The following is a 23,286-nucleotide window of genomic DNA, read 5'->3' on the forward strand; positions in this document are numbered from 1 at the left end:
TGCAGCCCTGTGGAAAGGGCAGCAGGAAGGAGTCACGTCAAGGCCCGAGGCCCTGAGAGCCTGAACCTCTGAGGGCCTGGCCTCCCCTAGGGAACACGACAGCCCTGTCGCCTGACCTGGAGGGTCGCGGTGAGCCCCATGAGACGGCAAGTGGCAGAGACACATGTATGAGAGGATAACTGTGTTATAGGATAATCACTCCCACGTCGTTGTGGGTAAACGCACACCTGAAAGCCTGACGATGGTAAAAGATGGGGAAGGTGTGGGGGGGACATCTAGCTGACTGCAGGGGGACCCCTTGGTGCAGAGAGCACCTGGGCGCAGGTAGATGAAACAACCAAGGCAGCATCACAAGCAAAGGCTGCCGTGGACTCACCAGAGTTGGGAACCCTATATTCCAGCAAACACTGCAGCTGGTGAAGCCTGGGGCCTGGTGGGGAGTGGGGGGTGGCCTCCGGATCCCTCTGGGAGTGGGAGTGGGGATCCCACAGGGGAGTCCCTCGGAAGGACCCTGGAAGGCAGCCCAGGCAGGCTGGTTCCCGGAGCCCCTTCCTGTCCTGGGATCTGGGTGTGGCCCCTCTGCCCCGTCTCACCTCCATCCTGCTCTGGCCCCTGTTGGGGGTGTGGCCCTCAGGCCCCGTGACCATGGGTGGGGTGTCGAACTCCCCGTCATCCAGCTCTCTGCTGGTCTCTTCCCTGGAGCTCTGTGAAGACAAGACCATGAGCCGCGCTGGGGGACAGGAGGGGACAGCTCCATGGCTCTCGGTCAGCACCTGGGCAGGTGGACGCCACCCCCACCTTCCCCCATCCTGCCCTCCCAGCCGTGTCCTGGTTGGGAACCAGGGGTCCACTCTGACCCCTGCTCCTGCCCAGGGCCTGACCCCTCCCCTGCCCCTCCCCTCAAACACCCACCCTGGGGTGCTGAGGCTGCCCAGGCAGGATCCCCGGGTCGACCTGACCCGCCTCCCACATTGGGGGGCACTGGGTTCCCTGTGTCCTCCTTTGCCTAAACGGCCAGATTCTGCCAGGGCGACGGCTGAGCCAGCGCCTGCAGCGGTGGATGAGACCCTCGCCCTGGCCTTTCTGGGGTCTCCGGCCTCGGTACAGCGGGAGGCAGCACGAGAACATCTTCTCCTCTCCAGTGTCTGTGCTCGAGTGAGCTGTTATGGGCCGTCTCTGGAATGCGGGTGCCTGGTTACTGGGGTTCCATGTTCTGTGGGGCTGTGTCTCCAAGGAAGTGAGGTCACTTCCCTGTGCCCCCTCCCTGGATAAAACTCTCCCCATCCCCCTGACTGTTGACTGCTCCCCTCCTCCCCCATGTTGTCCCCTTACTGCACATGGTGTCACCCACACAGCCCTCCACGCCGCCCCCCAAGGCCTGGGGACCTCAGGACACCACTGGGAGGCGGAGCTGGGCTCAGACCCCGTCTTCAACCAGTTCTGTGACCTGGAACAAGTCATTGTGCCTCTCAGAGCCCCCCAGGTCACGCCCCTGCTCGAGGGGACAGTGGTGGCTTCTCCTTCCCAAGAAGGAGGTGGACGCGCAATAATTCCTATCACACTCGAGGGCCGGTGTCGCCTCTGGCTAATGCACAAGCTTAGAGAAGGGAGAATTGCCAGAAGGAGTGGGAGGAGCAGGGAACCCACCTCACATCAGGGCTGAGCCGTGGGGTGTGATCCGGGGAAAGTCACGACCCTCCCAGGCTTCATTCCTCAGTCCACACCAGGAGGGGCTTGAAATTCAGTGTAAACCAGACGTTGTCACCCTCGGGTGTCAGCCCTCCAAGGGCTTCCCATTCCATTGATAGTCACGTCCGAGGGCCTCTCCTTAGCCAACGTGCTGGGCTGGCTCCAAGGACCTTCCCAGGCTCCCTTCCCCCTGGGGTGCGCGTCCTTGTGGAATCCATGCCCCTTGGGTGTGGACTTGCCCAAGCAATTCACTTCCAGATAATACAATATGATGGTACTATGAACAGTTGATTGTACACCATGGATGATTGTATGATATGTGAATGTATCTCAATAAAACTGAATTTAATTAAAAAAAAAAAAGTTGTTCCAGGGCAAAGATATGCAGACGTCTGTTTCTGCAGCTAATTTTCCGCCAAATCACCTTGATTATAGCCAGCTAGTCTTGGCATATATTTTACTCAAACTCATCTCTAGTTCTGGTATCCTAGTCTGGGCTGAAATTGGGCCTCCAGAATACTTGTTCTGTGAATTTTGGCAAGACCACTCCAGCTTCTCTTATCAGGGAGTCACTTGCATGAAGATCATGTGGCTTCTTTGAAAATGCAAGAGGGAAATTAATGCTCTTTCAGACACCTACATGCATGACTGTGGGCTGGTGGGCTGTACATTTGGAGTGGGTTGGTAAGGGAAGAGCTGGGGATAAGGAGCGGAGAGAACACAGATCAGAACCTCGAAGGTCTGGTGACCCCCAAGTTACTTATTAAATTCATTTAATATACATTTTTAAAATGTCCCCAACTTTGAACAGAAAAATATATATCAGCATTGTTAAATGGAAACTAGCCTAAATGCAAATTCATAAACAAAATAAAGCAAAAGTTGACATGAAGAATGTAAGGCAATGGAGTTATTTGAAAAATGATGCCATAAGAAGATGACAGGTAGTGAGAAGAAAAATATATTGAGCTTTTTTGTATGAAGTGTTGCTTCTCCATTCGTTTTTAAATTTGCTTACCTAAAAGAAGAGTTTTTAATTAATTTAACTCAATTACTGTGTTATTAAAACTAAGCCTCACAGCTTTTAAGTCTCACATAAAATTTTAACAATATATTTAGCTTGATATCATCCACCAATTTAACCGAAAAAAAATCTTAACATAAATTATTGGAAGGTTGGCTCCTGGGGAAAATTAAGCCCTTTCTACACTAAATTTCTCATCACTGCCCATTTTAAAAATGAGTGCAATGATAAACACACTCTGAAACAAGGATCAGTAATGATGAGCCCCAATAAAATAAGGTTGCTGTTTTGAAAAGTAAATAGAAAAATTAGATAGTGGCATATTCACAGCTCTGTAACTGTAGTAAAACCCACTGAATTGTACACTTTAAATGGGTGAATTTTATGATATGTTAATTATATCTCAATAATGCTGTTTTAAAAAGGAAATATTTAGAAATCCTAATTTAAAATTTGACAATGTTATTAAAGAACTACAGGGTATATGGGCATTATTAAAAATGCAGTCATTTTGAATTACTGGACATTAAAATTTTTGAAAAATAAAACTAATATGAACTTAATGGGAGTTTGTATAACATCAGAATAGCTGCTACAGGACATTTAGAGAAGGAAATTGACTTTACATTTGCCTGTTAATTCCAGTATATCCTCTAGCATGAGGGTTACCCCCCAACACAAAGTTTAAAAAAAATTGTTACTGCTTCATTGGAGGATTTTAAAAGCTAATTATTAACTCTAGAATCAATTTATGTACACCACACTCATTAAATGTCCTGGTCTTGCGCATAGAGAATTTTAGGTGTTTGGCATTTTTTCATTAGTTTAGTCTACCAATTATTTCTATAGTGGTTTTGTCCATCTAAGTTACTTCTATGTTCCTTATTTTGTTAGTTATTTTTTAAAGAGAAAATGAAGACCTCCAAAAAGAGAGTCAATATACTTATTAGAATGGGGTGGGGAGGCTTGCAATATCAAGTGCTGGCAAGGATGTCAAGCAACCTTGAAGGCAGCTTTGAGTTGATGCTAATAGCACAAAAGAAGTCTTGCAGCCCTTCTCCATGGGGTTCTGGGAGAGAGCAAGGCTCTAAAGCTGAATGTTTAATGCTAATGCTGTTCATATTTATTACCTTCCCTCCCATGCATCTAGAATGGTATTAGCTAAAGACCATATGTTGGAGAATTGAGAAAATAAAGACTCAAATCATTTTCTATGTTTTGTGGTTGAGATTAAGGACCTCATTCAAGAGATTCCCTTTCCTCCCCATTTCTGCTGAAGGAGCCTTAGGGGAAACAGCTTCTACTCTGCCCTGGTGAACACTTTGGAAACTCTGCTTGTTTCTGCATACCCTAGTAACCCACATTGCCGACCTTATCCTGAGTTCATGCAGGTCTTTTTATTTGTTTGTTTGGCTCTGGTTCCCCAACCACCTCTCCAAATACTCCCCTCTCCTGGGATTGTGTCATGAACTCTCAAGAGAAGGAGGGTGGGAATCCAGGACAGAGAGAGCTCTTAGGCATTTCCCACCACTGGTACCATAATGGTCAGACCAACAAAATATGCTTCTCCCTCTTAAAATATGGTTGAGGCTTAAGAGAGGCAGAGGACAAGAGAGTGATGTCAATAATTTGCAATGTTGTGTCAGCATTCTTAGTCAAGAGAGGCCAACACCATTCAAACCTCTGGATGTACGTTTGTATGTATGTATACCTGCATTCGTTCACTTGCTTTGCCAATTCTACTTCTGCAATATATATCTTCTGGGACACATTTCACAATGACGTTTGGATATAACCTTTTCTTACACAATTTAGTAAGCATCAGCTCAGTGTGCCTGGTAGTGTGGTAAGTGCTTTGAATTTATTAGCTCTTTTAATCTTTGGAACAGTGGTTCTCAAACTGTGGTCCTGGAACCCCTTTTCCAGCTACTTATCTTTGTGAAGCTGGGTTTTCTTTACACATGTCAAACAAAACAATATATCACAATAGTTTGAATGCAGAAGCAGATAAGAGAATCCAGTTGCTTTATACTAAGCCAAAAAAAGAAATTAGCGAAGATGTAAAATAATGCCATTCTTCTCAGTTTTTTTGAAATGCAGTTATTTTTCTTAAGCAAGAGACACTATTTTTGTTAACATGTAATAAATGTAGTAAAACTTGTAAATAACTTAAGCAAATACTTTTAAAATATCTTTGTTTGATTTCTATTATGGTAAATATCAATAGACATACCCTATATGTAACAAAGCAAAAGCTCTTTGAGTGTCTCAACAATTTTTTAATGGCACAGAAAGAGGTACTGAGACTAAAAAAAGAAAAAAAAAATGAGAGACAGAGAGCTGCTGCTTTACAAATAGGGGTGATCACCTCCATTTTCTGATGCCAAATATTGCACCAACATCAAGTGACAGAGTTGTCTGACCCCTAAAACTATGTCCATTCCCCTATAACATGCTGTGTCTTTATTTATATACATTTGCAAATGATGTTTCTCTTCCAAAGGGCCTCTAAGCCTTATTCTAGTTGGGCAGTGAGATGGCAGGGCAAGAACAGACTCTGTTCCCACCCCACCCTCCCCACCTTGTTCACAACATTTCCTTGGGGACCAGCAGGGCTGTGGCTTCATTCATGTGCTGGAAAAAGGCTCACAGAGAGGAGCAGGAAGCATTGTCAGCAAGGCTGTGGGCAGGTGAGTTCCATCCTCACCCAGAACCCCTTGCTTTCCTAGTTCCTTACAAAATCCACCTGCCTCCTTGTGTCTGGCATTTCATTTTGGAAGAAGCCCAACTTTGGGAGTCAGCCAGCTTTGGCTTGGGGTCTATCCCCTGCCACTTAGCAAGCTCTTCCTCTTGGGGCAGGCCTTATTCCTTCTGTTAGCTTTCGTGTCCTCCTCTGTAAAATGGGATGATGATATCCACATGACAGCAGGGACGGGAGGTCTTGACAAACCATTTCAAGTGCTTGAAGCAGAGAAGGCAAGGAGGAAAGACAGGCCTCATCATGCCTTGTTTCCCCTGACTGGTTCCCTCCCAAATGCTTATCTAATTTCTCCATAGTTATATGGTTAAAGGAGATCTGCAGAATCTTGGGGTTTTGTGGTGGTGGTGGTTGTATTTTCTGGGTATTTAGGGATTTAGGTGGGGTGGGGGCTTATAGTCAGTTTGCAAGTGTCTTTAACCAGTGTCTAAAGAAGTGCCCTGCTCCTTTGATGTGTCAAGTATACAGTACTTCTCTCAAGAGAATTTTTTAAAGTAGGAAGACACTTTCCTTGTTTCCTTATTGGGAGGCAGGGCTGGGATGGGGTGGGTGATGTCCCGGGTCCTCATGCCACTCTCTAGAGTGTCTTGAGGATGTTCCTTTCTTTTTCTTATCCGTTTCCTTTGTAGGTGTACAGAAAATAAAGTTACAATTAAGGAACAGGTTGTTTGTACATATTAGGGAATTCTTTAAATTCTTTAAATTCTCCTTGAAATCTCTACCCCCAGCAAATAAAATTTGAATCATATGAAACCACTGATCTTCACCATTTTGATCTACAAAATGGCAATTTCAATCTAATAATTATCAGGTAAAAGTGTCTTTTAAGTTAAGAGAGACCAGCAATCTCAAGATGCCAGTGAGAAAAAGGCCGGGAATTAGAAGTGTAGGGTCTTTTCAAAGAACTGCAAATGTAAGGATTGTTAAAATAATTCTCCTCCTTTGGTAAACTTAAGAACTTTCATAGGTAACAACCAAGCTATGAGCGATGGCAGAAGTGGGCAATTTTACCCCCTTTGGATGTTCATTTGGACTCACAGGAAATGGACTTGGTGTCAGCCTTTTGGAGGCTCAATATTTCTGAGAAGATATCTGTACTTCTGAAACTGGGAACACACTCAGGCCTTTCTGAACCAGCTATTCATATCAAGGTTATTTCTGTAAGCCATTATCTGTGTGGAGGTGAGCTGCTATGAGTAGCCAAGAGCAAATAGTAAATGCCAGTTAAACGAAGCTTTCTTTTCTTCGAACAGTCACAAGCAGAAATCCCAACAGGGCCTTCTGCTAAGCCTGATTTTGGTTATATTGTATGGCTCTTCTGCATTAATTAGAGAAGCTCACGGAGCATGAGCTTGTCTGCCAGTGGCAGGTCCACAGCTGGACCCTCCAGCTCAACATCTTTCCAAGTGGCAATCCACTTTAAAAAGTAACTAAGAGCTTCCGTCAAGACGAATCAAGACAAATGCTCTGGAAATAAAGAAAGAGCGTCTCTAAAAGGCCTCATTCTGAAGAATCTGAACATGAAGCCTATTTCAGGGAGGAGAGGCTGGGTCACACTGCAGTCAAAATAACCGCAGGCATTCAGGGACTTAGCACAATACAAGGTCATTTCTCACTCACCCAAAATCATAAGTCGTGTGGCTCCTCCATGTCACCCTCTGTTTTTGTGGTCCCTGGAGCAGGGAAAAGAGTACTCAAGAGTCAAGCATCGGCAGTTAGGTGTTTTATGCTATGTTTTCATTGGCCATACAAGTCGCGTGGTCATGCCTGGCTTCGTGGGTGCTGGAAAACGGATCATCCCATGTGCCTGGACCCAGAGGAGAACTAGAAAGATTGGCACTCCACAGGACTAGCAAAGGCAAATTCTCAATTAAATAGATGAAGCCTCAGCCTGCATTTAAAGCTATAGGATAGAAAATTGCCAGAACAAATCCATTTTCAGAGAAGGGGAGCTCATAGATAACTACTTCAATCAAATTTAAGCCTTTCCTTAATAAAACAATTTTTATGCTGTTTCTTAGATAACTCCAGCATATGAATCAGGCTGATCGACCCACTTGCTTTGCTGATTCTGTTGTGGTCCCATCCCTCTGACTATCTCCTGGGAAGGGATTGGGCATCCCCAGCGTCACTCATCCGGGTGAGGTCATTTTTTGACCTCGTTCAAGGTACCTCATTCATTTCACAAAAACTGAAGACTCCATCGAGAAATGCTCCCAACAATTCTAATTTTCTGAGACCTTTCTCCAAGGACACAGCACACAGTTAGCAGTTAACGTACTACTTTATTAAGAGCAATAGGTGATCTCTTTCCCAGTCCTACTCAAGTAAAGTTCTAAAAAAAAAAAAAATGGCCTTGGATCACTCAGCAAATTTTGTCACCATCATTATTTCTTCTATAAGTGATACCTGAACATCCCATGTTATCTTAGTTCAAGGACATGCAGCTAATAGGCATAAGTTGATTCAATTTATTGAAAATGAACTGCATGAGTGACCGGAATGAGATGTTCTATTTATGGAAAGAGAGGCTTGCAGCACCCCCAGCTGCACAGAAAGCTGAGGTTGCAGGTGGGATGGGGGTGGGGGCAGGAGCCGGTGAAGGTGGGAGAAAATGAGTGAATGTCTCTGCCAAGGATTCTGAGAAAGCCTCCTGGTATGCAACCGATAACACTGGGGAAGATCAGTTGGTGGATTTCAGTACAGTGTTTATGAGGGTAGTAAAGAGAGGTCAGGCCAAAGCAATCAATAGAATTTACTCAAACATCTGCAGCTTCTTAGGGATTTTAATGAGAATTTCCATATTAACATTAGGCTTTGCCAGGGTACTGCATAATTTTCTACTCAATTTATCCCTGACAGGTTACAGACATAATGACACTCTTATCAAGTTGGACTTTCCATAATGTAGAAAGACATAGAAGATTTATGATGTTCTTTGTAGGGTAAAGGGAGAGAGGATCAGAGGGGAAGTAACTTTAAGGCAAGGAAAACCAAAGGTCCTTTGAATATTTATCATATTTTTTTTTAGAAGTTCATGAATTTTTAATATTCATAAAAAATCCATTAACAGTTTTGCTTCACTTTAGCCTGGGAATCACTTATAAAACAGTGGTGTTCAGATCTAAACAGTGGAAAATCTACCTCAGCAATAGGAATTAAATGAGTTTAAGAAAGAAACCCATTAGCTTGCTTGTGAACTGAGACTGTGGATTCAAGTTCTAGAAATGTTCTTACCAAAAGGAATCCAGGAGTATTTTGGAATCAGCTGAGGAAAAGAACATTGTAGCATTGAGTTGAAAGAGCAGACCCTGAGTTCTTTGATGCTAGAGACTAAACACCACTGTTTTTCGTTTGCCAAGGAATTTATTTTTAAACATCGTGAAACCTAGCAATGGGACTAGAAATTGTCATTCATAGCTGCTTCCTAAGGGAAGATAGAACTGTGGTGATGCGCTAGGCCTGTGCAAATGTTCTACCACTGCTACTGGAGTTAGAGCTCCACCCAAAATATATGCATGGAAAACACTGAGACGTGCTTCCCCACAGATCTAACCCATTGGACTGTCTATTCTAGAGGTGAAAAGTGATGCATCTTAGTTGCAACAGTAGCCCTTCCTCTCTCAAGTATACCTGTCCAATTTTGTCTTTATTTGGGAATAATTTGATTCAAACTAAGCCTATGCTAGAGTTCTATACACAGAAATTCTGATTTAGTTTGTTTGGGGAGGGTCCTTGAAATTGGGGAATGGAGACGTTATTATTCTTTTGTCAGGAACACAGAAAGGAAAAAAATGAAGAACTGATGACTAAAAGATACAACTCAGACAAAAAATCCTCTATACATAATATTTAGCAAAATGTTACGGGAAGGATGAACTAATCATGAGTTTAATCACTTTACAGCATTATCAAAATGGGAATCATTTGACCTTAATTGTTGGCAATTTCTTCTTCACGTGTTCCAGGAGAATATGATATTGGATCTGTGGGCCTAGCCCTCGAATGGCTCTGCATAGAACAATATTTTCAATAATGGTAAATAAAAGCTCTTTGCTAATTTCCATATTTTTGTTTCATTTTCCATCAGATATATATTTGTCTTCACATTGTGAAGCTTAGTCTTATTTAGTTTTTTTCCTTAAACCACACTTGAGTCTTCTGTACTTTCTTTACAGATTAAACTGAAAAGAAGAAGGAAAGGAAAGCAGATGGATATTTATAAGTTGACAGAAAGAGATGTATGATAGAGGCAAACAATAAAACTAAAGCAATGAAGCTAGCATCCATAGAAGATGGGGAGTAAAATGAGTTAAATCCTCATCTTACATAACAGTGAGTCAACAGACTTCATGTGAAGTTAATAAATCAAGAAATAATAGACATATTATGTAAAGTTAAGGAGGTAACTAACAGAGGAAAAGAAAATAGATACAGGAGATGGGACATGAGGGGGAAGGAATGTATCATAAGCTCTTAAGTTCTTTTTAAATTTTAAAGCCACATGCTTGCAAGTTTTTGAAAAAAATAAGGAGTAAAGAAATGATTGGGAGCCACGCATCACACTGATTTACAGTGCAGCCCAAAGTAGGGGATATCCATTTATAACTCCGACAGTGCGGAGAGCAGTGGATGAAGAGCAGGTTTGCACATGCACAAACTTCCAGCCCTCTCTGGGACTGCAAGTAAAGAGAAGGGAGCAGAGACGGAGCCAGTACAGGCTATCAGAGGGTTGGTTTGGGCCTGGAACCCTAGCTTTGCCGTTAGAGTTGAGAGTGTTGGCCTCCCCTTGGGGACATTTTCGACACGGGCATTTAGAAACCCAGACAGATACATCCTGAGTTTATCTTGGTGCAGCTGTGTTCTGTTTAAAGTTAATTCTGCATAATCAAAAAGACATGAATCACACATGCAAATCAAGTAATCCATGTAATTAAAGGAGAATGAGCTAGGGATAAACAAGAGGGCAGGCCCTCCAGAGGGTGTGAATAAGGGGCTAAGGTCAATGGTGCCACCGGATGGAGCCCTGGTGAGTGCTGAGGAGAGCAAAGCCAGCTCACACAACACGGGGGCTCGATGAAGCCTGAGAACTTCCTCATCTAGGATTTTTTATCTGGATAGACTATAGTGATTGATATTTAGTGATCTATATTCTTTCTATGGATGGAAAAAAAATCTTTTTTTTCACCCACTTCTATCTGAAATGTAGCTCTTTCTTCAAGTGTGCAACCAACCATGAGAGTACTATCAGTCTTGTTACTTTGACAGCCACAGAAATGGCAGGTATTTTTATATTGCATTACCATTGCTATAGTTATCTCAAAATAGTTTGTGCTCATTTTTTCAATATTATAGTAATTCTTAGATCCATTTGTTGATCTTACTATTTAATGGGTTAACAAAAATGCATATGCTACTATAACGCAGACATATTTTAATGTGTTTATTACTCTAGTTCAATACTATCAGTTTCCTTTGTAACCTTATATATTTTATTTTAAGCATTTAAGCATTAATTCTGAGCACAAGTCCATAGGCTTCACCAATGTCTCAGGGGTTCCATGGCACACAAAGTTAAGAATCACTGGAATCCCACTGTATGACTTTTCTAGTGCTCTGTAAAAATTAACCACAAACTGAATGGCTTAACAATCACAGTTTATTACATCACAGTTTCTGTGGGTCAAGGTACAGCTTAGTTCCAGATCAAGGAATCAAGTTGTTGCTGAAATCTTGAGCTCCAAGTCCACTTCCAAACTCTTTCTTGTTGTTGGCAGAATTAGTTCTTTGTGTCTCATAGGACTGAGGGCCTCTGGTCCTAGAGACTGTGTGCTGTTCCCTGCCAAGTGGTGGCCACTCTATGACATGGAAATCTGCTTTCTGCCGTGCCACCAGGAATGTGTTCCTCTGACTTCTTTTGTGTCTGGCCTCTAAGCATTCTTTTAGGATCTCAACTGATTAGGTCAGGCCAGCCCAGTATAATCTTTCTTTTGATGAACTCAACTGATTAGGAAAGGTGGAAACAGCCTACATGTCAATCAACTGACAAATAGATAAACAAAAATGTGTTATAACCACACCATGGAATATTATTCAGCCATAAGAAGGAATGAAGTACTGACACGTGCAGCACCTTGAAAATGTTACACTAAGTGAAAGAAGTCAATCATAAAAAATCATATATTATTGATCCCATTCATTTGAAATGCCCAGAATAAGCAAATCTATAAAGATAGGGAGTATGTTAGTAGTTGCTTAGGCCTGGGGCATGCAAGTGATAGTGAAAGGGTATGACGTTTCTTTTTAAGGTAATGAAAATGTTCAAAAATTGGTAGTGGAGGTGGTTGCACATATCTAGGACTATAATAGAAACCACCGATTTGTATACTTTAAGTAGGTGAATTGTATCATATGTGAATTACATCTCAATGAAATTGTAAAGAAAGAAGGAAAAAAGTCAACTGATTAGGGACCTTAACTGCATCTGTAAAATCTCTTCACCTTTGCCCTGTAACAGAGCCGAGCCACGGGAATGGTGCCCCATTATATTCGCAGATCCTGCCCACTTTCAAGGAAGGAGGGTGATGCAGGGCAACTGTGCCTGGGGATGGACATCCTGGGGCCATCTTGGAATTCAGCCTCCAACATCCAACTTCGCATTGGAGATGGGCACACAGAGACCCAGAGTTCTTAATGCCAGGCCCAAATGGGCTGGTGTGCTTGTGGCAAGCAGGCTCTCTACCCTAGACTTCTAGCCATTTTCCTTTCATTCCAGCAATGGCTCTAGTTCTAAGCCACTTCCTATTGTAATGATTTTTCTCATGCTAGTTAATGGCGCACTCTCCCTAGATGCTATAATCCTTGATGTTCTCCCTTTGGCAATTTCTTTGTTTATATCAGTTCATTCATTCATTCATTCATTCAACAAATATTAATTGAGCTTCCCTGGGGAAGTGATGCTTGAGGTGCAATACGAAACCAGTTTTGTAGTTACCTAGAAGAGGGACTGAAGGGACAGGGTTTGCAGAGGCCTGAGGCAAAAGTGAGCAAAGTTGGAAAGAGAGATCAGGTGATAGAGGAAGAGAGAGCCAGAGGAGGGTGGGTTGAAATAGGGCTGGAGTTGTGGTACCCTAAGACAAATTGGATTCCCTACAAGGTGGGATCTGACCTTCATTTTGAAATGAATATTCAGGCAACAGGGTGAAAGGGGAAGGGAGAAGACCACCAGATCTGACAGCTGATGGGAGACTAGTTGTCCAGTGAGCTATTGAAGGGGCCTTTACACTATCCAATACAACTTTCTGAGATGTCAAAACATTCCATATCTGTAATACAGTAACCAGTAACCACATATGGCTATCGAGTACTTAAAATATGGCTTGCACCAATGAAAAGTATACTTTAAATTGTTTTTAACCACAATGCATTTAAATTTAAATAGCCACATGTGGCTAGTGGCTACCATATCAAGCGCCACAACTCTAGAAATAAAGTAATGAGAGATTGGGAAAGTTGGGGGATGGCTTCAAAGGAAATTTAGAGGGTGAACTGGGGAGGGCTTTGCCAATCATTGGAGATGGGGGAAAGGAAAGGAGGCTGGCAAGGAGAGCTGCCAGATTTAATTGGCAAACTCCCACTTGCAATTCACTTTAAGAATTTTATCCTTTTAAAATAGTTGCTGCTTCCAGCTGACAGCTATCCTGTGATGAAGGGCATGTTGTCTTGCTGAATTAGTGCAAACAAGCATATGGGCCATTGGGGAAGATTACAGCAGCATTCAGCATGGAATGCTGAGGAAGGGGGAGGTGAGGGGTTAGAGACCCTCAAACAGCAGATGTGGGGTTTGTAGCCACAGATGTTGCCTACTTACGTATTGTGCCTAAGGCCTGCACTTGGCTGGGGTCTGCTTCCCAAAATATGCTGAGTAAATATTCAGGGCCCCAGAAGGTTATTTTTGGTGGATTTGACTCCTCCACACAGTGATGACTCAACAACTGAAACTGAGTTTCAGAAGACGTTGATAGAGCTGAGGGAGACCTGATATGGGTCTGACAGCTGGTGGGCTGGAGCAGATGACAGCATCCATATCCTCAAAGCAAGGGAAACCACCCATCACTCCAAACTATTTGGGTGTCCAAAAGAAGACTTGCATTGTTTTCCCCCTCAACAGATTCTTACTTAGAGTAAAATTGGACTGTCATTGCTGCAGTGTTGAAATTGAATACAAACTGGAAAAACTGAGCATACAGTTACATTGAACCTCCACAAATGAATCGAGCCAATGAGTGTATCAAATCCTCCCATTTGTTAAATGCCCCTCCAAGCTCCACAGTGTGCCCAATGCTCCCCAGCCGCAGCTTTGCCCCCCAATAAGCAGCAATCACACTAAGTTCAGAAGGATTCCAATTTATGTTCTGTGGGTAGATGGCATGCTCTTTAAAGTGGCTTCCGGGGTGAGGGGCGGGGCGGGGCCGGAGGCGGGAGGGCGGGCGGCCGACCGTGTGCCGAGTGGTGGGAGACAAGGCGGCGGTAATGTTGCCGCCTGCGTAAACAACGCCGAGGAGGCCTCGGCGCTTGAGGCCCCAGCAAGCGCGGAGGATAGTCCGGCTGGGGTCGTGACTTCGGGCGCTTGCCCGGCCATGGTGGCTGCAGGCGGTGGTTGGCGCGGTAGCGCTTGGTGCCGGGGTCGTGCGGGGCCCGGGCAGTCGCGGCGCTGACGCCCGTGGGTCCCAGCCGCTGATATGAAGCGGAGCCGCTGCCGTGACCGTCCGCAGCCGCCGCCGGCCGCCCGCCGGGAGGATGGGGTTTTGCGGGCGGCGGAGCTGCCCCAGCTCCAGCCCTTGTCCCCGCGCCGGCGAGCGCCGCCCGGGAGGCAGCGGATGGAGGAGCGGACCGGGCTAGCGGGGCCGGAGGGCAAAGAGCAGGATGTGGTAACTGGGCTTAGTCCCCTACTCTTCAGGAAGCTCAGTAATCCTGACATACTTTCATCCACTGGAAAAGCTAAACTCCAACGACAGCTTAGTCAGGATGACTGTAAGTTACGGAGAGGAAGTCTGGCCAGTTCTCTGTCAGGTAAGCAGCTGCTTCCCTTGTCCAGCAGTGTACATAGCAGTGTGGGTCAGGGGACCTGGCAGTCTTCAGGAGAAGCATCAAACCTGGTTCGAATGAGAAACCAGTCTCTTGGACAGTCTGCACCTTCTCTTACTGCTGGCTTGGCACTGTGCCAGGTGTTGGGTACACAGAGAAGAATAAAACATAGTATTTGTGCTTAGCAGGATTCCAGGCTTTTGGGATGAGAGAGATGTGCAGTAAACATCGCAGACCAAAAGATGGTGTAGAGGCGAAAAACTGCTGTTGAGCCTTGCATCTTCCTATTACTATGTTACTCAATATGATTAGGAAGTTAGGTTTTTTGGTCTTCTTTTATATTGCTGCGTTTAAAGAAGAAATCAACTAAGCCTTTCATGAAATTAGTTGTTCTTGATTATAGTACTTTTATACACTAGTATCATTTCAATGGGGAAAAAAGATGCTCTTCACCATGCTCTAAATGAAAGTATTTGGAGAATTAATTATAAGTGGGAAGATTTATATTGAAACAGATCATTTAATTGCTCTCAATGGGTGATGAAAATTGATTTTTCCTCCTTATTTATTCATTTATTCCTCATTTAGCAAATTTTTATTTAGTACCTCATAACAGTTTATGTGAGAGATACATCATATACAGGGATTAAAAAAACCAGACATGCTCTTGTCCTCATGGAATTTAGAACCTCTTGTAGGAGAGAGATACTAACAAAATTTCAAAGGAATAAGTATATAATTATAGAATCAGCATTGATGTAATTATATAGCTGCAGATAGCATAAAAGATTAAAGTTATCTCAACACTACCAAAGAACCATAGTGTTTAAGATGCATTTCACTATAAATGAAATGAATCTGTTTTTTTTTTCCAAAACAATTTTTTTTAATTAAATTCAGTTTTATTGAAGTACATTCACACACCATATAAACATCCATGGTATACAATCCACTGTCCACAGCATGATAACATAATTATGCATTCATCACCACAATCTATCTCTGAACATTTTCTTTACATTGGAAAGAACCAGAACAAGAATAAAAAATAAAAGTGAAAAAAGAACACCCAAATCATCCCCCCACCCCCCCCATTTGTCCTTTAGTTTTTATCCCCATTTTTCTACTCATCCATACACTGGATAGAGGGGGTGTGATCCACAGGGTCTTCACAGTCACACTGTCACCCCTTGTAGTCTGCATTGTTATATAATTGTCTTCAGGAGTCCAGACTGCTGGGTTGGAGTTTGGTGGTTTCGGGTATTTACTTCTAGCTATTCCAATACATTGAAACCTAAGAGGTGTTGTCTATATAGCGCGTGGGAGCATCCACCAGAGTGACCTCTTGACTCCATTTGGAATCTCTCAGCCACTGAAACTATTTCGTCTAGTTTTGCATCCCCCTTTTGGTCAAGAAGATACTCTCAGTCCCACGATGCCGGGTCCGCATTCATCTCCGGGAGTCATATTCTGCATTGCCAGGGAGCTTTACACCCCTGGGAGTCGGGTCCCATGTAGGGAGGAGGGCAGTGAGTTCACCTGTCAAGATGGCTCGGTTAGAGAGGGAGGGGGCCACGTCTGAGCAACAGGGGGGTACTCAGGGGGAGACTCTTAGGCACCATCACATACAACTCTAGACTCTCCCTTGTGGCAATGAGCTTCATAAGGGCAGGTCCCATGCTTGAGGGCTCGGCACATCAAACCACCGGTCCCAATGTTTGTGACAACATCAACACCAGTCCAGGTGAGGATGTCCAACACATCCACACCTTCCCCCAGATCCTTGGGGTTGGGGAGGGGGAGGCTGTAAATATATTTTTTATTATCTGCCCAAATTACTATGGAATGTGTCACTATTTCACTCCAGCCTATACTAACCTACTGTATCTCACTTCCTATACAAAGTTCCATGCAATTGTGGTGTTTGAACAAATCGACTGTAGAGTTTTCCAAAACAATTTTATTCATACACCATACACTCCATCCAAAGTGTATAATCAGTCGCTCTCAGTGTTATCACAGAGTTGTGCTTTCAACACCACAATCAATTTTAGAACATTTTCGTAGCTCCAAACAGAAAAACCACATGCCCTTATACCCCCCCATTGATACTTAGCATCGGTGTGGTACCTTTGTTAAAATTGATGGAAGAACATTAAGATACTACTGTTAATTATAGTCCATAGTTTGCATTTCCCCCCCTAAAACAACCTTTTATTAACACCTTGTGGTTGTGACATAACATTTGTTCTAATTCATGGAAGAACATTCTTGTATTCATACTGTAAACCACCTTCATCATCCACAACAGGGTTCACTGTTATTCAGTCCCTTGTTTCATCCTCTAGCTTTCCTTCTAGTGATATACAAGACCTTAAATTTCCACTTTCAACCACAACCACATACACATGATCCAGTGCTGTTATTTACATGCACGGTAATGGGCTACTGTCAGCTTGATTCATTTCCAAACATTTACAGTCAACCTTATTAAAAAATTCTGCGCAAATTAAGCATGAGTTTCCCATTTCTATCTTCTGGTAACCTATATTCTAGATATTAACTCCATGAGTTTGCTCTATATTTAGTTCATATTAGTGATATCACATGCCATATTTGTCCTTTTGTGTCGGGCTTATTTCACTCAACATAATGCCCTCCAGGTTCATCTATCTTGTTCATCATGACTTCGTTCCTTCTTACAGCTGAATAGTATTCCATCATATGTAGTATTAGTTAGGGTTCCCTAGGGAAACAGAATGAACAAGAGATATCTATAAATATAAGATTTTATAAAAGTGTCTCATGCGACTGTGGGTATGCACGAGTTCAAATTCCGTAGGGCAGGCAGCAAACTGGCAACTCTGATGAAGATGTTTGAATTCTTCAGGCAGCTAACTGGCAACTCTGAAGAAGGTGTCTGATGAACTCTTCAGGAAAGTGGTGACTTCGATTAACTCCTCAGGAAATGCTTCGCTGGTTAGCTGAAGAAGAAGTGAAGGCCCTTTAACTTTCTGGCTTAAAAGTCTTCAACTGATTGGATTAAATCCAGCTGATTGAATTCTCTCATTGAGGAAGACACACCCTTTGTTGACGTAATCAGTCATAGCTGCAATTGACTGATGATTTAGTAAACCAGCCTCCTGGTTTATTAACCAGCCACAAATGTCCTTGCGGTAATGGTTAGGCCAGTGCTTGCTTGACCAGACACCTGGACACCATCACCTGGCCAAGTTGACATGTGAACCTAACCATCAAATATGTATATGCCATATTTTGTTTATCCATTCATTGTTTGATGGACATTTGGGTTGCTTCATCTTTTGGCAATTATGAATAATGCAATTATATGCAGATATCAGTGTGCAGATATCTGTTTGTGTCCCTGCTTTCTGTTCTTCTGGATATATACCTAGAAATGGGATTGCCAGATCATATGGCAATTCTATACTTAGCTTCCTGAGGAACCGCCAAACTGTCTTCCACATCAGCTGTACCATCTTACATTCCCACCAGCAGTTAATAAGTGATCCTGTTTTTCCGCGTCCTTTCCAGCACTTGTAGTTTTCTGTTTAATAGTGGACATTCTGATAGGTGTGAGATGATGTCTCTTTGTGCTTTTGATTTGCATTTCCCTAATAACTTCTGAAATTAAGTATCTTTTCATGTGCTTTTTAGCCATTTGTATATCCTCTTTGGAAAATGTCTATTCATGTCGTTTACCCATATTTTTTTAATTGGGTAGTTTATCTTTCTATTGTTGAGTTGTAGGATTTCTTTATATAAACTCAGGATATTAAACCCTTATCGAAAATATGGTTTCCAAATATTTTCTTCCATTGAGTGGGCTGCCTTTTCACCTTTTGACAAAATCCTTTGAAGCACAGCAGTCTTCAATTTTGAGGAGATTGCATTTATCTAATTTTTCTTTTGTTGCTTGTGTTTTGGGTGTAAGGTCTAAGAAACCACTTATCACAAGATCTTAAAGATGTTTCCCTACATTTTCTTCTAATGGGTGTTTTGTTAACCTGATATTACTACTTTATGGAATTGTGGTCCTTGTCCTCTTATCTGTATTTCAGAATGCTGGGATTAATTGTCTCTTTGTCCGACTATGAAACTTTTTATGAGACATTTTATTGTGTTTTCTATAATCAGTTTAGGTTACTGATTATGAATGCAAATGTAAATTGCTATATTGTGCCTGTTAAAGAAATTGATGAGCATCTAATCTAGCCTTGTCACTTTGAACGGATCTAGTTCTTATTATGGGCTCAGCTGTTATCCCTTGAGCAGCATGATTGTTTTTTGTTTTTTTTTTTTTAATCTTCATTTTATTGAGACATGTTCACTTACCACGCAGTCGTACAAAACAAATCGTACATTCGATTGTTCGCAGTGCCATTGCATAGTTGTGCATTCATCACCTAGATCAATCCCTGACACCTTCATTGGCACACACACAAAAATAATAAGAGTGATAATTGAAGTGAAGGAGAGCGATTGAAGTAAAAAAAGAACACTGGGAAAAAAAAAAATAAATAAAGTGGCTTCCATCCTTCTGATGGAAGGGAAAAGGTGATTCTATATTTAGAACCTGTCCTAAAGATTTTGGATTTATAGGGCCCCAATCAGATGAACATCTTTTTTTAGAAGCCTGCAGAGCAACCAGACTTTAGATCATACATATGTTTTAAATCTCACCCTCATTCTAAAATACAGTGACTCTTTCTCAGAGCATCAAGCAGTGGCTGAGTGAGCTCTGTCCTCTTCTGAAATGTAATTTGCTGAATTTCAAATATCATAATGCATATTGGGTAACTGATATCCTCAGGAGGGTCTTGTAGAGTAGAGAGAGGCTTGGGCTGTGGTTAAATAAGAGCCAACAAAGAAACAAAATAGATGAATCTCAAGTTTTAGCTTCTTCTGGCAATCAGACAAGATGATGGACCCTTCCTCAGACTAACGTTTTCATATTTTTTCTCTGCCACTTTAAAACAAGGATCATCGTTTCTGTTGAAGGCCTCATCAGAAGTATCTTTATTGTCTATATTTCTACCAACAGTCTCTTCAAAGCAATCTAGGCCTTTTCTTTCAAGCTCCTCACAGTTCTTCCAGAATATTCCCCGTATCCATTTATAATGCTGTTCCATCATGTTTGGTTTGGTATTTGCAAACTCAGCAGCAGCACCCTGCTGCTTTATACCAAAATCCGGTTTGCTAGAGCTGCCCTTATGCAAAATACCGGAAATGGTTTGGCTTTTATAAAAGGGGTTTACTTTGTTACAAATGTAGTCTTAAGGCTATAAAGTGTCCAAACTAAGGCATCAAAAACAGAATACCTTCAGTGAGGAAAGGCTGATAACATCCGGAACACCTCTGTTAGCTGGGAAGGCATGTGGCTGGCGTCTGCTGGTCCTTTGCTCCTGGGTTGCGTTGCTTTCAGCTTCTGATTCCAGTGGCTTTCACTGTAAGCATCTGGGAGTCCTCTCTTAGCTTGTCTGGGGCAAACTCTGCGCTTTATCTCTTAGCTTAGCATCTCAAAATGTCCTTCTGTCCGCATCTCCAAGCATCTCTGTCAGCTCTGGCTCCCATCTCTCTTCCTGAGCCTCTTAAAGGATTCCAGTGATTTAATTAAAACCCATTTTGAATGGACAGGGTCACTCTTCCATGGAAATAATCTAAGCAACAGGTCACACCCTAATCAAAAGGCTAATAAGACTGCCCCTACAAAATTTCATTAAAGAACATGGCTTTTCTGAAGGACATGGTAGATCCAAACCAGCACAGGAGTTGCCTTTTTTTTTTTTTTTTTTTAATTTTTGGCTGTTATGAATAGTGCTGCTCTGAGCTGTCTAGAACATGTCTTTTGGTAAACATATGTGTGTATTTCTCTTAGGTATATACCTAAGATTGAAATTGCTGGCCACAGAATATGAGTGTGAACACCTTCCCCAAGCAGTTTCCCAAGGAGGACATACCAATTTACAATCCCACCAGACATGTATGAGAATTTCAGCTGCTCCACGTTTTCCCAGATACTTAGCATTGTCAGTTTTGTAAATGTCGGCCACATTTATGGGTGTGTAGTGGTATTTCATTGTGGTTTTAATGTGCCTTTCCCAAATGATTAATGAAGTTGAGCATATTTGCATATATATATAGACTAATGTTTTTAAATGCATCACATGAAATGCATAGGATTACAAAAGTTATTTATGAGGAAAAATCAATTATACTGAAATTTAGTAATCTAAATATTAAAAAATGTAAATATGCGAGAGTAATATTTGTGCTTCTTCATTAGCATATTAAATGACACGATCTAGTAGCATGTCTAATAATATAATTTAAAAGTAGTGATTAGTGTAAATGACATTTTAAGATATCTGCAAAAACTGTACGGTGATATTAAAATAGCTGTGATTTCTATTGATGCCAAAGGCCCAGATTCTAACATTACTGCACTAGGCTTGCCTACATACATAATTGAAGGGAATGCTAAATTTCAGTGAAATAAAGATGCTTTATTTTTCTCCCTTACAAGTTCATGGCCCTTCCCCTCAATCTTGTCCCTTCCCCTGAATTGGGGTATGTGGACTACAGCTCAAGATCCAGTGAAAATTACCTGGTCACTGTAGTTTAAATAATTCAGGTCAACACCAAACTGGTAATTGCTAAACCCCATGATCTCTTCTGCAGTATCAAAGAATCTGAGAACAATGAAAGAGAATGGAATTTTCTGGAGAACTTTAAACCCATACTAAACTAGTGAAAGGGTGGAAAACCAACCCTATTTAATTTTAATTCTGCCTCTGTGGAGTCAACAATACCAATACAACATGCAAATGTATGCAACTAGTTTTCCAATTAGCATATTGACCCAGGAGCACTGGTACTGGAAATGACATGAAAATAAAAATCTGAGCAGAGTTTTTAAGCATCAGGAAACATGAGAATATTGGCTTACTGCCTAGAGCTTAGGGTATGGCCTCTACAATTTTGTCTGTGATATAAGAGCAGGTTCATGCCCTTGACTCACTGTTGCTTCCCAAAGAAAACCTGTTTTCTCCAGCGACAAATCCATAGCCAATCCCCTATGAAAAAGATCTAGGCTATAGTTTCCTGTGAGTGATTAAGTCCATTCGATGTTATCATACTTAAGAAAATATCCCAATGTGAAAACACATGTTTATAATCACATTTGTCATAGAGCTTATCATTCTCATTAAAGAAGATACTTTGCTCTGTGAAATAAGTCCCTGTAGGGTTGTTGATTCAGTCAACCCAATGAGGGGTTGTGTCGGCGTGAATAACAAAGGCACCATGTCCTAGAGGGACTCATTATTTGATGGATATTCCTTGAAATAGGAGTCCACCTTTGCTCATTATGGTTTTGAAACTCTTCAAGCTGTGTTCATGGGGCAGGGGAATGCCAAGGCAGAGCTTAAGAAGCTCGGTCATCAGCCATGAAGAGAAAGTCTCCCAGAATTCCACGGGGGCAATGGAAGAAAGCCCTACTATTTTCTCCTGAGGCAGCAATAATAGCAGAGAGCTGAGACCACAGGAAAAGAAGACCATCTTTCGGGGACAGGGGTTTTTGGAAGGGACACAGAGCCAGAGGAAACTCTAACAGGAAAAGCAGAACAAAATGGAGCCAGTTATACAGTGGACCAGCCTCACCTACCTCTACATACATGGGCAGAGAAGCTGGGGAGAGAGTGGAAATTTGCACCCTGACAAGAAAGAGCCAAATTTAACAGGACTGAACAGCGACAGGATGAGCCACAGTGGGTCATGCGGATATGGGAGGTGCACAGGGACCACAGACTGGGGGCTCAGAGCGGCCCTTCCATAGCCCTACGGAAGGCAGGGATGTTCAAGGAACACCACGGTGGCGTGAAGAAGGAATGCATGCGCACACTTCCAGGGACATTGCTCTTGTGTAATGTGAAGTATACCCCGAATGAAGATGCTAAATATGTGATGCCAGAAATACTCTCTGAAAAATAAAGTTTTGAAACCATAGAACAGACAGTTGTGCAATGGGCCGTGGAAGACAGAAAATGTGTGTGCGCGCATCTGGGTGCCTTAAATTCTCATCCTGTGGTGGTGTTTGGTTTGTTGTGTGCAGAGAATCAGCAAATTTCTTGTCCAGTAACATGGATGACCCTTGAAATTTCTATCCCCAGAGAAAATTGCCTGTGGATTTTTTTGCGTGTGGCAATCTAGGCAAGGATATAGGTTTGCAGTCTGTGGCCACAGCCCCAGGTCTCGGAACCTTAAGAGAGTATCTCAGTGTTTGAGTGAAGATGCGTGTTATGGATTGACTTATGTCCCCCCAGAAGAAATGTTCAAGCCCTAAATCCCAGTCTCCAGAATCTGGTCCTCTTTGGAAATAGGATCTTTGAAAATGTTACTAGTTAAGACGAAGTCAACCGAATTAGGATGGACCCTTATCCAATATGATAGGTGTCCTCAGAAGGAGAGGAAAGTAGGACCCAGGCAGAGAGAGAAAAGGGCCGTGAGATGGAGGCAGAGGTTGAGCTGTGCCCCCAGCCCCGACCAGAACCCTACAGACCTTAGAGGAAGACTTCAGAGGAAGCAGGACTGATTCGGACTCCTGGCTCCCAGAACTGGGAGACTTAAGGTTCTACTGTTTAAAGCCACTTGGTTTGTGATCCTTTGGTTCAGCAGCCCCAGGAAACCAAGACACTGCTCATGATTT

General features: G+C 42.5%; 1 protein-coding gene across 1 annotated transcript; it reads left to right on the forward strand.

Moving 5' to 3' along the window:
• Positions 1-13,971: 13,971 nt before the first annotated feature.
• Positions 13,972-17,580, forward strand: LOC119515853 (microtubule-associated serine/threonine-protein kinase 2-like). Its single transcript, XM_037812067.1, has 2 exons — positions 13,972-14,543; positions 17,449-17,580. The coding sequence occupies exons 1-2, from the start codon at positions 14,213-14,215 to the stop codon at positions 17,454-17,456; spliced, it is 339 nt and encodes a 112-aa protein (XP_037667995.1). The 5' UTR covers positions 13,972-14,212; the 3' UTR covers positions 17,457-17,580.
• The last annotated feature ends 5,706 nt before the right edge of the window (positions 17,581-23,286 follow it).

Source organism: Choloepus didactylus, chromosome 19 (assembly GCF_015220235.1).
Source record: "Choloepus didactylus isolate mChoDid1 chromosome 19, mChoDid1.pri, whole genome shotgun sequence".
NCBI classification, from domain to species: domain Eukaryota; kingdom Metazoa; phylum Chordata; class Mammalia; order Pilosa; family Megalonychidae; genus Choloepus; species Choloepus didactylus.